Raw genomic sequence first — 12421 nt, forward strand, 5'->3', positions numbered from 1 at the left:
ATGTAAGAGCGAACTGAAATTATCTCAGATCCCACTTTAATGTTCGATGGAAGTTGAACTCTGTCAAATGTCAAGAAGAGAGTATGGGTTGGTACCAAGTCCTTGTCAACCCTTTTCATGACTATGTACAGCAGTTACGCTCTGGTCAGACAGGTAGTTTTAAATTTCCTCATTGGGCAAACCATCGAGTGAGCATGTACAAACCACCCTGCATGATGAATTTAAAGTGCGGTGCGCTTCCACCCAGACAGGGAAAGTGTGTAGCAGTGGAGTTCACGGCATTTTTGTGCCTGGAGGGCACTAATGTTTTTAACAACAAGGTGACATTTCATAATTGGGAACAAGACTTTACAGGACCTGCAGTTGCATTGACACCTTTCTGAATAATGGAAGGGTTGACTGTGGAGAAGTCTTTACCTTTGTCAGACCAAGAAACAACTAGGAACTGTGGCACTGATGGAAGATTTGTCTGTGGCTGAGCCTGATCTAACTTTCGCATAATGCATACAGATAATTATCATCCCTCTCTTTTACCATTCCCATTCAGTTTTGAAGGTATGTGATGATAGATCACTAGACTGCTTCTTTTTATGCAAGCAGATGCTGGACCTGTGAACATCCTTCACATCACAAACAAATAGCAAACGATAAACAGCACTGTCCCCATGATTCAGGCAAACTGAAGAGAGTTTGATCGAACAGAAAAATCCCACACCACAATACTACATGAAATGTTTCATTATTTGGGGGTACTTCCTCAACAGGTAGGGCTTTGGCCCACCCTCCCTGCTTGTGCAAAGTTTGGCATGCTGTGGCCAGCAGTGGCTTTTTTTTTTTTTTTTTATAGAACAAATTTAATTCTGTGACATTTGTTTGTTTATTACACTTATATGCCCGAACTTCCCAATGTATAGGAATGAAGATCATGAACAGTCTAAAAGACAGTAACCTTCAAGAGTATGTAGTTAGGTGTATTGCAAAGTAAGTTACATGATACACAGGTACAGAAATGTTACTGATTGGTCACAGATTTAATGAAGGATGAACTGACATTTTAAGCACGTTGTTGTTGGTCATTTGCTCTTTATGTAAATGTAACTATTCTTTATCAGAGAAAAACTTAAAATATTTCATTACTCCATCTTATTATCTATAATTTGATGTAAGCTAATTATATGATTACTTTTTAAGTGTCTTTTAATTAAATTAAATTATTAACAAATCTTAATTACAAAAAGAATAAATGACTATTCACTAATATATATACTTTGAAATAAAATTTATTAGCAAACCGAAATAAATAGATAAATACCAGTGTGCCAGGTAATTATCTAACTACTTTTATTATAAATCACATTCACACACAATGTTATGGCAAATATTTTATTTCTGAGGACAGATTTAAACAGTTTTCATAGCTGTATTCTCAGTTCATTTCCAAACCAAAGTTAGATTTGCTAGAGATATTGCACGCCATTTCACTGTCAAAAGCAATATTGGTTACTGAAGTAAACTGATGATGATGACCGAGGATTTATAGGAAGAAAAGTAACAGCCTTTGGTCATAGACGAAGATGTTACGTTTTTTCACTAATGTGAAGCTAAACTGACGAGAAAAGCAGCAGCAGCTGCTGCTGCAGCGTATGATTCTACATCTATCTAATTTGTGTTTCTTCCACAAAGTAAGTGTGATATGAAGTATGAACAATCAGTTTGAGTTCAAATTGCTGAAAACAACATTTATGAATATAATTTCAACTACCAATAAAAATAGAGAAAAGCAATGATGCTGATAGTGCTTTAAAATGGTACTTACTGCTATCATGAATCTCTGTGGTGCAGGAGAAGCTGGATCCCCTGAATATGGGAAGCCCAGAGGTGTTAAAATTAAAAGAATAACAGCCAGGAGAGAAAGGCCTCCAAAAAGACCAAGTATCCTTGTTGGTCTTCTCACTAGTAGTATCAGTGGAGTCTATAATAGAAATACAAGGAAATATAGAATGTCAGTGTGTTAACTAATTGCTACTACAGATAAAAAAAAAATACATAACTATATTCCTTCTCCTCCTCCTCCTCCACCACCACCACCACCACCACCACCACCACCACCACCACCACCACCACCACCAATCTGATGGCTTCATATTAATGTAGCAGATATTCATAATTTTAATTCACAGAAGGAAAAACACTGATACTATGTACACACAATTCACAACATTGAATAGCCACAAACTGTAATGTTAAAAAATACAAACCTAATAGCAAACCTGAAACAACTACGACAAGTACAGGACAATGAAAAAAAGAAAACAGACATTATGCGAACAAACTTGTTATAATTACAAGAGTCACTGTATCATACTATAAAACAATACAAGACCAAAGAAATTTAAGAACTTTTACATAATTCATGCACATCATCCATTTTCTTAATATAAACTGAGGAAGACCTATGAACACTACAAGGCAGGATTTTGTACCTCCAGAGTAGTTTCTTAAATGTAGCAGATACAGGCTTGATCTATTCATTAAAAATAGATCAGAGTCTACACAAACAGTAACTTAGTGACTAGAAGAAACATTTCTTCATTTCAACATATTTGAGGAAATTTATATTACTACTACTTTTCTGTAGTGCATGCTCATAATAGAGTAGAAAATCAAGCTGTCTAAGGTAATGGAGAATTTAACGAACATAACAAACGAATTAAGATACACATGCTGTTCAAAAACATTCCGTATAAAATAGTCAAGAACTAAATCCCACTGTAAGACTTTCCTACCCAAGAAGGTCTATTGTTTAATTTATTCAGTGTATAGTAAGAAAATTAATTTGAATGTGACCCTATGCAAAACCCTATTACAATAAACCGTTAAACGTAACAATAGCTCTGAATAATTATATATGATACAGGCATCAACTTCACTCTGTACGCAACACACACACACACACACACACACACACACACACACACACACACACACCCCTAATCCCTGGTATGAACATGCGCAAGTCACTAAAGTCACTATGTAACAAATCAAATTGTTGAACAAAATGAAAGAAAAATTTAAGAACATTAAACTTGCAGTATAGCTACAAAATTTCATGATTGTGTCTTCTATAATGTGCATAACAGTCTTAATGATTGAAGGCCATTCCTTTCCTTTTTCCAACAAATTAATGAGAACCCTTATTGGGAATTTAATGTCAGCTATTAATGCCAAGATTTGAATACTCATTTCATTATTAACAACTCCAGCTTAAAAGAAGACCAAAACAAGAGACTGTAATTACAATGGCGAGAAAAAGCCCGTGAAGAGACCAACTGCATATAATTCAGTACTGTATGAGCTGTTCTGAAGCATCGTTCTTATTTACAAAGGTGCTAACTACAGTTCTTGTCTACAATGATTTTAAAGATATTTTCTTCTTAATTATGAACAAAAAGTAACTTGACATCTGCAAGAGAAATAATATCAATAGTGATAAAATTACAAATCAGTGGAGGAAATAATGCAAGCAGAAGAGATATATCTGAACTTACTATAAAACTGAACAACAAAACAAACATTGCTGAAGTGATGCCAGCCAGAACAATTTCAGAATAGTTGCCTGAACCAGCACGTCCCATGATGGGTATGTACAGACCCATTGCACCAAGTATTAAATAAAAACACTGACAAAATGGTAGAAGGATGACACCAACATGCAGGACAAGCCACTTCCAGTCTGCAACAGAATGATTTACTGAGTTTCTAAATACCATTTTGTATAAAGGCACAGTTGCTTCATACTAGGTCTAAACATGCATAAAAGGAAATGATGCGCGCACACAAACAAAGAAACACTAGCTGTTTTTTCAACAGCAATATAAATAACTATACACATGTTCTTCCATAGCTAACTACTTAAAAGGTACTCATCATTAACCGGCTGATGCAGATATGCAATCTGCATTTCTTTTCTTACACACACACACACACACACACACACACACACACACACACACACACACACACACACACACACACACACAAAAAACTATAGCTGGGTGGAGGTGGGGGAGGAAATTTGGGAGTTCCAAATGAAAGAGTAGATAGGTACATAGCACCACAATGATTTGAAGAGGCGACGATTAAAAAATCAAATAATAACTACAATGAAAATACAGTACAACTCAAACAAATTAACTTTCTTAGCTCATTTTACTGTTTCATAAATAAGATTTAGAGTAACTGTATGATTATATGCTCATTTTCTAAAAAATGACAAATCTTGTCAATGTTAATGAAATCAAATCACTGCACACTTATCACAAACTGGTTATTAAACAATTATAGTTCAGAAGTAATGTACAACAGTCTATATTCATATATTCACCAAAAAGTTTAGTTATGCTTTCATGTTTTTTTTTATTTTCATTAATATATCTTACATAACAGTGCTTTAATAAGGACTTAACTGGACACAGCATAATGTGTGTAAAATTTTAAAGCTATCAAAGAGACAAGTGTTTCAGCATGTATTTCTTCCTAAATAACTATGATTGTGGTGGAATGTTTTACAGAATGATGCTAGAGGACAAGAACTGTAATTTTTGAACAATCACCAAAGCCATTCTTACTTAAATATGATGAATTAGTAACACACAAATTTACTTGGAAAAAGTGCATATATAAACAAAGATGATGTGACTTCCAAACTAAAGCACTGGCATGTTGATAGACACACACACACACACACACACACACACACACACACACACACACACACACACACACACAATTCAAGCTTTCGCAACCAATGGTTGCTTCATCAGGAAAGAGGGAAGGAGAGGTGAAGATGAAAGGATGTGGGTTTTAAGGGAGAGGGTAAGGAGTCATTCCAATCCCGGGAGTGCACATATATGTGCGGATGGATGTGCGCGTGCGAGTGTATATCTGTCCTTTTTTCCCCCAAGATAAGTCTTTCCGCTCCCGGGATTGGAATGACTCCTTACCCTCTCCTTTAAGGTCCACATCCTTTCGTCTTTCTCTCTCCTTCCCTCTTTCCTGATGAAGCAACCGTTGGTTGCGAAAGCTTGCATTTTATGTGTGTGTGTGTGTGTGTGTGTGTGTGTGTGTGTGTGTGTGTAAAATACGAATGTGCACAAACCACACACCAAGTTCTAATTCATTTATGCAGCTTCATTAAATTAGGTCTACAAGACTGCCACTTTACTTGAACCATGGACTACATTACATTTTAAGTTTTTGATTGTGATTAGTTCATGTATATAATTCAATCTTGCGTAATTATGTCAATGATGATGATGACAGTAATAATAATAATAATAATAATAATAATAAACTAATGAGACATTGGATGAAAAAATCAATGATGATTGTCAGTTAAATGGGGGACGGGAGGAGCAGAGGAGGGATGAATAAATTAAGGAGTGGGTTGCAAACAATGTGGTAATGTTTCACTCATATCTGCATGAGACTTCCAAGCATTAGCTTTTATTTACACAGCATTCAAACACATTAGCAGTTACTGCTTAAAATCAGTTTGAAGATAAAGAACTGACCAGATGTTGAAAATAAAACATTTTACAGACCTGGTTTGTTGGGAGCAATGAAAGAACAACAACAAACATGAGAGAAAACATTTACCCAACCTAATCAGGTACAAGTTACAACAAAACAAGATTTAACTTACACATTCATCTCTTTATTATTGTATAATGCAGGCAGATCACTTGATAAAACAAAATTCTTCTTCACAGTTCCAGTTTCTCATCCCTTAATTTCAGCTCATAAGTGTCCAGTCAGTAGGTAAATGTGTCAGTAACATAACAGCTTTAATTGTGTGTCTACAATATGTCATACAGTTGTCTTTCCATATCACTTTTGTTGTATCCCCACCTACCTCTGTTCATAGATACAAATGAGAACCTACACAAAGGATTTACTGGAAAACCAAGTCGGGAGTTGCCTGCAAAAGGCAAAGGTTCCGAGTTCGAGTCTCGGTCCGGAACACAGTTTTAATCTGCCAGGAAGTTTCGTATCAGCGCACACTCCGCTGTAGAGTGAAAATTTCATCCTACAAGTCAGGAGTAGTTGAAAAATGGGGAGGGGATATGAAAAATTGGAAAATGCTTTCTGTGGGTCATACCAACTTCACAAAACATGGGAAGTACATGTTCCTCTGCAGGCTAGAAATGCTACTATCACTCGCAAACTTGTGAGTTTACTGTGGTAACTGGTGTGAAACAATTTTAACTGGCTATGTTGATTAACATAAAATAAATTCTCTTGCACACAACCATTTTCTTTATGGACTGGAAAACAGACTGTTAGATTTCAGAGGAACACTTACCTCTCCAACGACGGTAGGTTATTCTCTGCAACAGACTCACAATACATGGAAAAAATGTCCACATCCAGGCAACAAAACCACTGCGCACTGATAGTAAAGTGCAGAATGTGAGTATTAAGGTCCATGCAATTTGATAACCATCACAATACAGTTGGAAAACTGTCCATGGAGAGGAGAACACCTGAAACAATAGCTTTCTGTTGAGGGCTGCAGCAGGCGAGAGCTGTTTGTTTCGCAAACATGGACTTGAAATAACCTTTATTTTACTGTTTTATTACATTACTGAATGAGACTTAAACATATCTAAAATTCTGTTTTTAAGACAGTGACAGACTTTGCCATTCAATATTTCTTTTATTACTCATTGCCTTGGATGCAAATAAAAGCCATCAAAGCTATTGCCATTTCCATTCAAAAGAGACTTCTTTACAGTGTCAATTTGTCCATTCAAGCAACTGAAAGCTCTATTAATCTAAATCCTGTTTCTTATGTTGGGTTATACGAAACCACCTGAGTAGATGAATCTCTAATTACCTTAAACATAGGATGCCTCCTTTCAGACATATTTAGAAAGTAATGGCTATTCATAAATTATGCCACTTAGGCATCTTCATGTCTTTTGATTATAATCCTAACTGTTATTTGGTTTAAAATGGGGTAATGAGAGTTAAATCTGCATATGTGTAAGACTCATTTCTATTCTTCAGCATGTACTTCAAAGGACAAAAATAAGCATATTTCACCCCAAACTTAGTGTTAATGGATAATGTGCAGCTTGCGATATACAAAGAAAATCCCACGTCCCAAATGAGATTCCAGTTGTTATTTAACATTTGCTGGAACTGTGAATGGTAATGTTCCACATCAGAAGAAAGTTAGCAGTATTTGGTATGAATATGATCTGCCATGGAAAAGTAACTCTACAGTATCAAACTCTTCAGGCAAAATATTTTTGACACTTTCCAATCTTTCCAAAGAACTTTATGTGTGACCATTCACACAGCCACTTTCCTGAAGAATCAAAACGATGTTAACTGTATTCCATTATTGGAAGTATTGGTCCAGTAAATTCACATACAATAACTTACATGTCTTGTTACTGACAATTGCATGTTGTAAATAGCTGAAAGTCTTAATTGTCTCATTGAGTGGTTTCTGGTTTACAAGACTTATCAGACAGCAGCTGAAAATCATTATCTAAGATTACACATTTTTTGCAGAACAATTCAAAATGAATAAATACTGAAGAACAATCACAGCTTGCATGTTTCATTTATTCTTGAAGTGATCTGTCAGGTACCATTTTTTGTATTAATTTTTTCTTTAAAATTAGATGTCATTTTCATAAGGTCTGTCAGTTGGAGCCTGTTGCACAGTGGCTCAATTAGCATGTACCATAATAGCAGTTTTCTACTGTGAAGATACTGCCTCTTTGAAATTACCATTTAATTTTACTTGATTTTCATAGTCAGTACCACAGTCTGTCAGGGAAAAGTTTAGCTCTATAAAAATTGACAGGCAAAATGAGAGCACAAAAAATGGAAGTTACTTTAATATCTCTGTCTGTCTGTCTCTTCTCCTCCTCCCCCCCCCCCCCCCCCCCCCCCCTCCCTTTCCATCGCAACAACTTTTTCCTCCACTTTGTAATCCCCAGAGCCATACAATTTCAATGAACTGTTTGACTGAAGAGAATGGATCTGCACAGTACTTCAGATAATTCTACAGATATGGATATTTTTCAGCACTGTGCCTCATCTCTAAGGCAAGTGATATTTTGTGTGTGAAAATCTGTTCTTGTACCTGTAGTTGCTTAATACTTACTACTATATAATCTGTTTCCATTTTATGGGCAACAGAATATATTTTGTTACACTTTTCTCTGCCATTTATCCATGGAGATTAAATTTAGAATACACACAACAGGTAATTTTATATAATTTTTATAGTGCTCCTGTTAGATGTACCATGTACATTGTAACTGTAGTCTTTGCTGACAAAATTCCCTTGGTTCCTATACTATAGATTTACTTTCAGCATATCATTTTTTTTTATGAACTCTGGATTGAAATTATGGTTTAAATTCTGAGTGTCATTAAAGAACACGCAAGCTTACCTTTCTCTGAATATGGCTAAGGCCAAGGATAAAAGCCATTGGCACAGCAAGTGCAGGGCTTATGTACAAGAAAAAAATCCATACTGGCCTAGCATACCAGCTCATAGTACATCCTATTGAAGTAAGAACAACAGCTATTGTTATACATGCCAAAATTCCTAATAGCCATGAACATATAGCAGACACTGCAGTCATACTAAGATGTCTCCAGTACACATTTTTCTTCACATCTGTAACAGTAATTACAAAATTAGTTTAATTTAGTTATGTTGTTTCTCTTCAGAAACAGTCATCAATTTTTTTATACATCTCACATAATTTGATTTTCAATCTCTTACTTAGAGTAACTAAAACAAATCTTAGTTTCAGAAAGCAGTAATATCCTTTCCGTTTGTTTGTTAAAGTTATGGCACATTTCTTGCCATAATTAAATTACTACTAACATTACTGACATTTGACACTGATTAATTTATATAGTTGTTCAGCTCATTTCACAATATAATTTAAAATATGAAAAAAATAAAGATTTTTGAGAACTCTAAATTTGGCTGAAATAACATTCATTTGGTAATTTTGAACATTTAATAAAAATCTAGTCAATGGGCTTAGTTAACTGAACAACAAATTGAACAACAAAGAGCACTTGCGAACTATCATTTTAAGAATTTACTGGAGGAAAAAACACATTGATGAAGTTTCATTCATTACAGCAATTTTGTGGCTGAATGCCATTTAATAAATGTGAAAACATTTTTAGAAAATGTTATTTGCTTCTTATGTGAATATCCTTACCATGATCAGTGGCAGCTATCATATTCTGCTTCACAGTATAAACCGAAAAAGCAACTGCAATAATGTTCATGAATCTGTTCAACAGTTGAGACCACCGCACAATGAATGCTCCCAGGAAGTCAAAGAATATTAAGTTTCCTTCACTGTGTTGTTCTGCCTCAACGATTTCCTGGCTGTTGATCATATTGAGAGTAAGAGCCAGAATATTGTCACCCGTTCTCTGCAGAGTACCCAATGGAATTTGTTCCACATTGTCATATTTAGTATGGTACACATAGCCATTTGTTGACCATGCGAAGTCGAGACCTACAAAACAACCAAACTTATTTTTCAGGTCATCAGATAATTACCAACAGTCAAATTTAATGCTGTAATTTGTGTTACCTGGAATGTGCCCAAAATCCCTGAAAATTCTGAAGTCCGTATCACCAGGAATAATACCACTTTGAAATATTTCTTGTGCCAATGATGAAGCATATGGGTATGGAACAGATTCAGAGTACTTCTGTTGAGGAAGATAGGTCTTGTGAGTGCCAAACGTCACTACAAATGACACTGAGAAACAAATAATGGTGCATTCAAATGACATGCAGCAAATGTTAAAGATAACAATATTAATGTATGAACATTACATTTTAACTTCAGTTATTGTACTCATTCTTTTTTACAGTATTATTTCTAAGAAGGGCTGCAGGAAAGTCGATGTTATGGCAAATTCTAAGAAATTTTGACTGCTGCTTGAAATTTCCTTTCAAATAAACATGTTATTTCACATTTCATGGAAATCTGGTTTTCTGCCAGATATCAGCGTCTTCCAAACACAATATTTCAACGTCATTACTTGACGTCTTGATCAGGTGTTCCCTGGGCCTGGCTGCTTGCTGGACCGGGTCCATATTTATGCCTGCCTGGTGCCTGGTGCCTGGTGCCTGGTGCCTGGTGTTTGCCATTCCCTCGTCGGTCCGCGCCCGCGAGTCGCGCTATCCTGCCACTCTAGGTGTTCCCTATTCCGTCTGCGCCCACTTTGGCTGCCTCCAACTGGTGGGCATGAATAGGTAACACCTAGATCGGCAGGATAGCGTGACTTGCGGGCACGGACCAACTAGGGAATGGCAAACACCAGGCACCAGGCACCAGGCAGGCATAAATATGCGACCCGGTCCAGCAAGCAGCCAGTCTCAGGAAACACCTGATGATGACGTAAAGTAATGACGTCGAAATATCTTGTTTGGAAGACGCTGATATCCAGCAGAAAACCCGATTTCCATGAGATGTCATCAAATCGCCGGGTAAGTCTAAGAAATTACATGTTATTTCACATTTTACTGTTTTGTCGACATCTTGCACACATGAAGGTCTGCAGTAGAATCTGACATTACAGAACTGAGATTTTTATTACTAAGACATGTGGGTTACGAAAATCCTAAGGAATGGGTAATATTACAATTATTATACCTGCATTAGCCATGGATTATTTGGGCCTGCTTGAAAGAGAACCTCCCTGCCTCCAGCACCACAGGCTTCAAGATTTATGAAAGCTCTGACCTCTTTTGCCCATTTATGTTTGGTGATGAAACCATGTGAAGCCTATAAATAAGGATGTTATCAAGTTAATATGAATTCAGTAGAGAATAATCTGTTTGCAATTCTTCTTATTTGTAGGAGGATATATTTAGTCAATGTAACAAATAAGCATCTAAAAATTTATCGATAGCAAGTCAAGAATATTCTCTTAAGACAGTTATGATGTATGCTGTACACACCTCCTGCACATAGAGTCATACATGTTGAAGCCCTATAGTAGGACAAGCAACTTTAAAGACAATCATAATATACCAGCTTCTAGTTTATTATAGTAATGATTCCATCTACTCAAATTCAGTCATTAACTGTAGACTAATAAATACATTCATAACTGTCTCCTGAACAACAATAAAAAGTATTACAAAATCACACAATGGGAAATCCAGGATGGGATGTGACAAGTGTTTCGGTGTGTAACAAGTAAGAGTGTGGTTTCAACTGCTCGAGGGTTCAGTTGTGTGTGCGACTTGCGTTTGCGAATTTCTCTTATCCAAGTATTAAACCCGTATCATAATCAACAACCTGTAGCCATGGATTGTGCTTTTTACATATTCTTTGTCCGTTTTTTTTTCTTTTTTTACAAGGAATTGTGCAGGAATATTGTAATTATGATTACCACCAACATTCTGTTACTTATGATACCTCAAAAAGCTATCTAGCTTGTGTTATACAAGGCAAGTCAAAGTCTTTGCCCCTATTTTTTACTAGCCAAATTAAGGTATATACGGGCAATGAAAAATATACATCCTATTCCACGTACTTTACACAATTTTTCCACATATTCTCCACGATGGTTCATTCAACTGTCCCACTGCAGCATTACATCTGAGATGTCCCTGCAGTAGAATTCATCTGGCTGACTATGGAACCACTGTCAGACTGCTCTCTTGACTTCTTCATTACTTATGAATCACTGTCCTGCCAGGAATTCTTTCAGGATTCTGAAAAGTGGGAATCACCAGGGGGGCGAGGTCTGGACTGTATGGTGGGTGGTCCAGATCTCACAGTGAAATGCTTGGTGCTTTTTGACAGTTCTGATTGCCACATGTGGTCTTGCATCATTGTGGAGCAGAATCCTATTCTTCATATTGAGAATCCTCTATTGCCTTTGCCAGATGGCAGCCCTCAGATGTGACAGTGTGGAACAATAACTGTCAGCATTGATGGTTACACCTTTTGGCATGAAATCCAGTAGGAGCAGTCCACGCAATCCCAGAAAGCCATTAACATATTTTCCCAACAGAATTTTTTTTCTACAGGAGAACCCAGATGTTTCCACACCATGCTGCTTGGATTCCGACATGGAATGCAATATCCACATTTCATCTCCAGTAACAGTGCAGGTCAGGAAACCTTCACACTTCTTTAAGTCCATTCCAGATGATTCAGTGAAGACATCATTAGTTTGCCTTTCATCATGTCACCCCACTCCTTGCGCACCCACCATCATGAAACCTTCCAGTACCGTAAGGAGCTGTGAATGAAGTTATAAGCATTCTCATACAATCTGTCAACCTCCTGGGAAATGGCCATGACGTGCACATGCTGATCTACTTTCACCATTTCAT

The 12421-nt window shown here is 36.5% G+C and overlaps 1 protein-coding gene across 2 annotated transcripts in view; it reads right to left on the reverse strand.

The window, feature by feature from the left end:
- The window catches only part of LOC126366005 (endoplasmic reticulum metallopeptidase 1-like), a 280945-nt gene that overhangs the window by 29204 nt on the left and 239320 nt on the right, over positions 1-12421 (reverse strand). For both annotated transcript variants that reach the window (XM_050008849.1, XM_050008850.1), the window contains exons 4-10: positions 10725-10856; positions 9654-9774; positions 9270-9575; positions 8478-8707; positions 6365-6545; positions 3549-3733; positions 1817-1972 (exon numbers count right to left, since the gene is read on the reverse strand). In XM_050008849.1, coding sequence (XP_049864806.1) covers positions 1817-1972; positions 3549-3733; positions 6365-6545; positions 8478-8707; positions 9270-9575; positions 9654-9774; positions 10725-10856 — 1311 coding nt within the window. The remainder of the gene's footprint in view (positions 1-1816; positions 1973-3548; positions 3734-6364; positions 6546-8477; positions 8708-9269; positions 9576-9653; positions 9775-10724; positions 10857-12421) is intronic.

Source organism: Schistocerca gregaria, chromosome 4 (genome assembly GCF_023897955.1).
Source record: "Schistocerca gregaria isolate iqSchGreg1 chromosome 4, iqSchGreg1.2, whole genome shotgun sequence".
Lineage (NCBI taxonomy): Eukaryota > Metazoa > Arthropoda > Insecta > Orthoptera > Acrididae > Schistocerca > Schistocerca gregaria.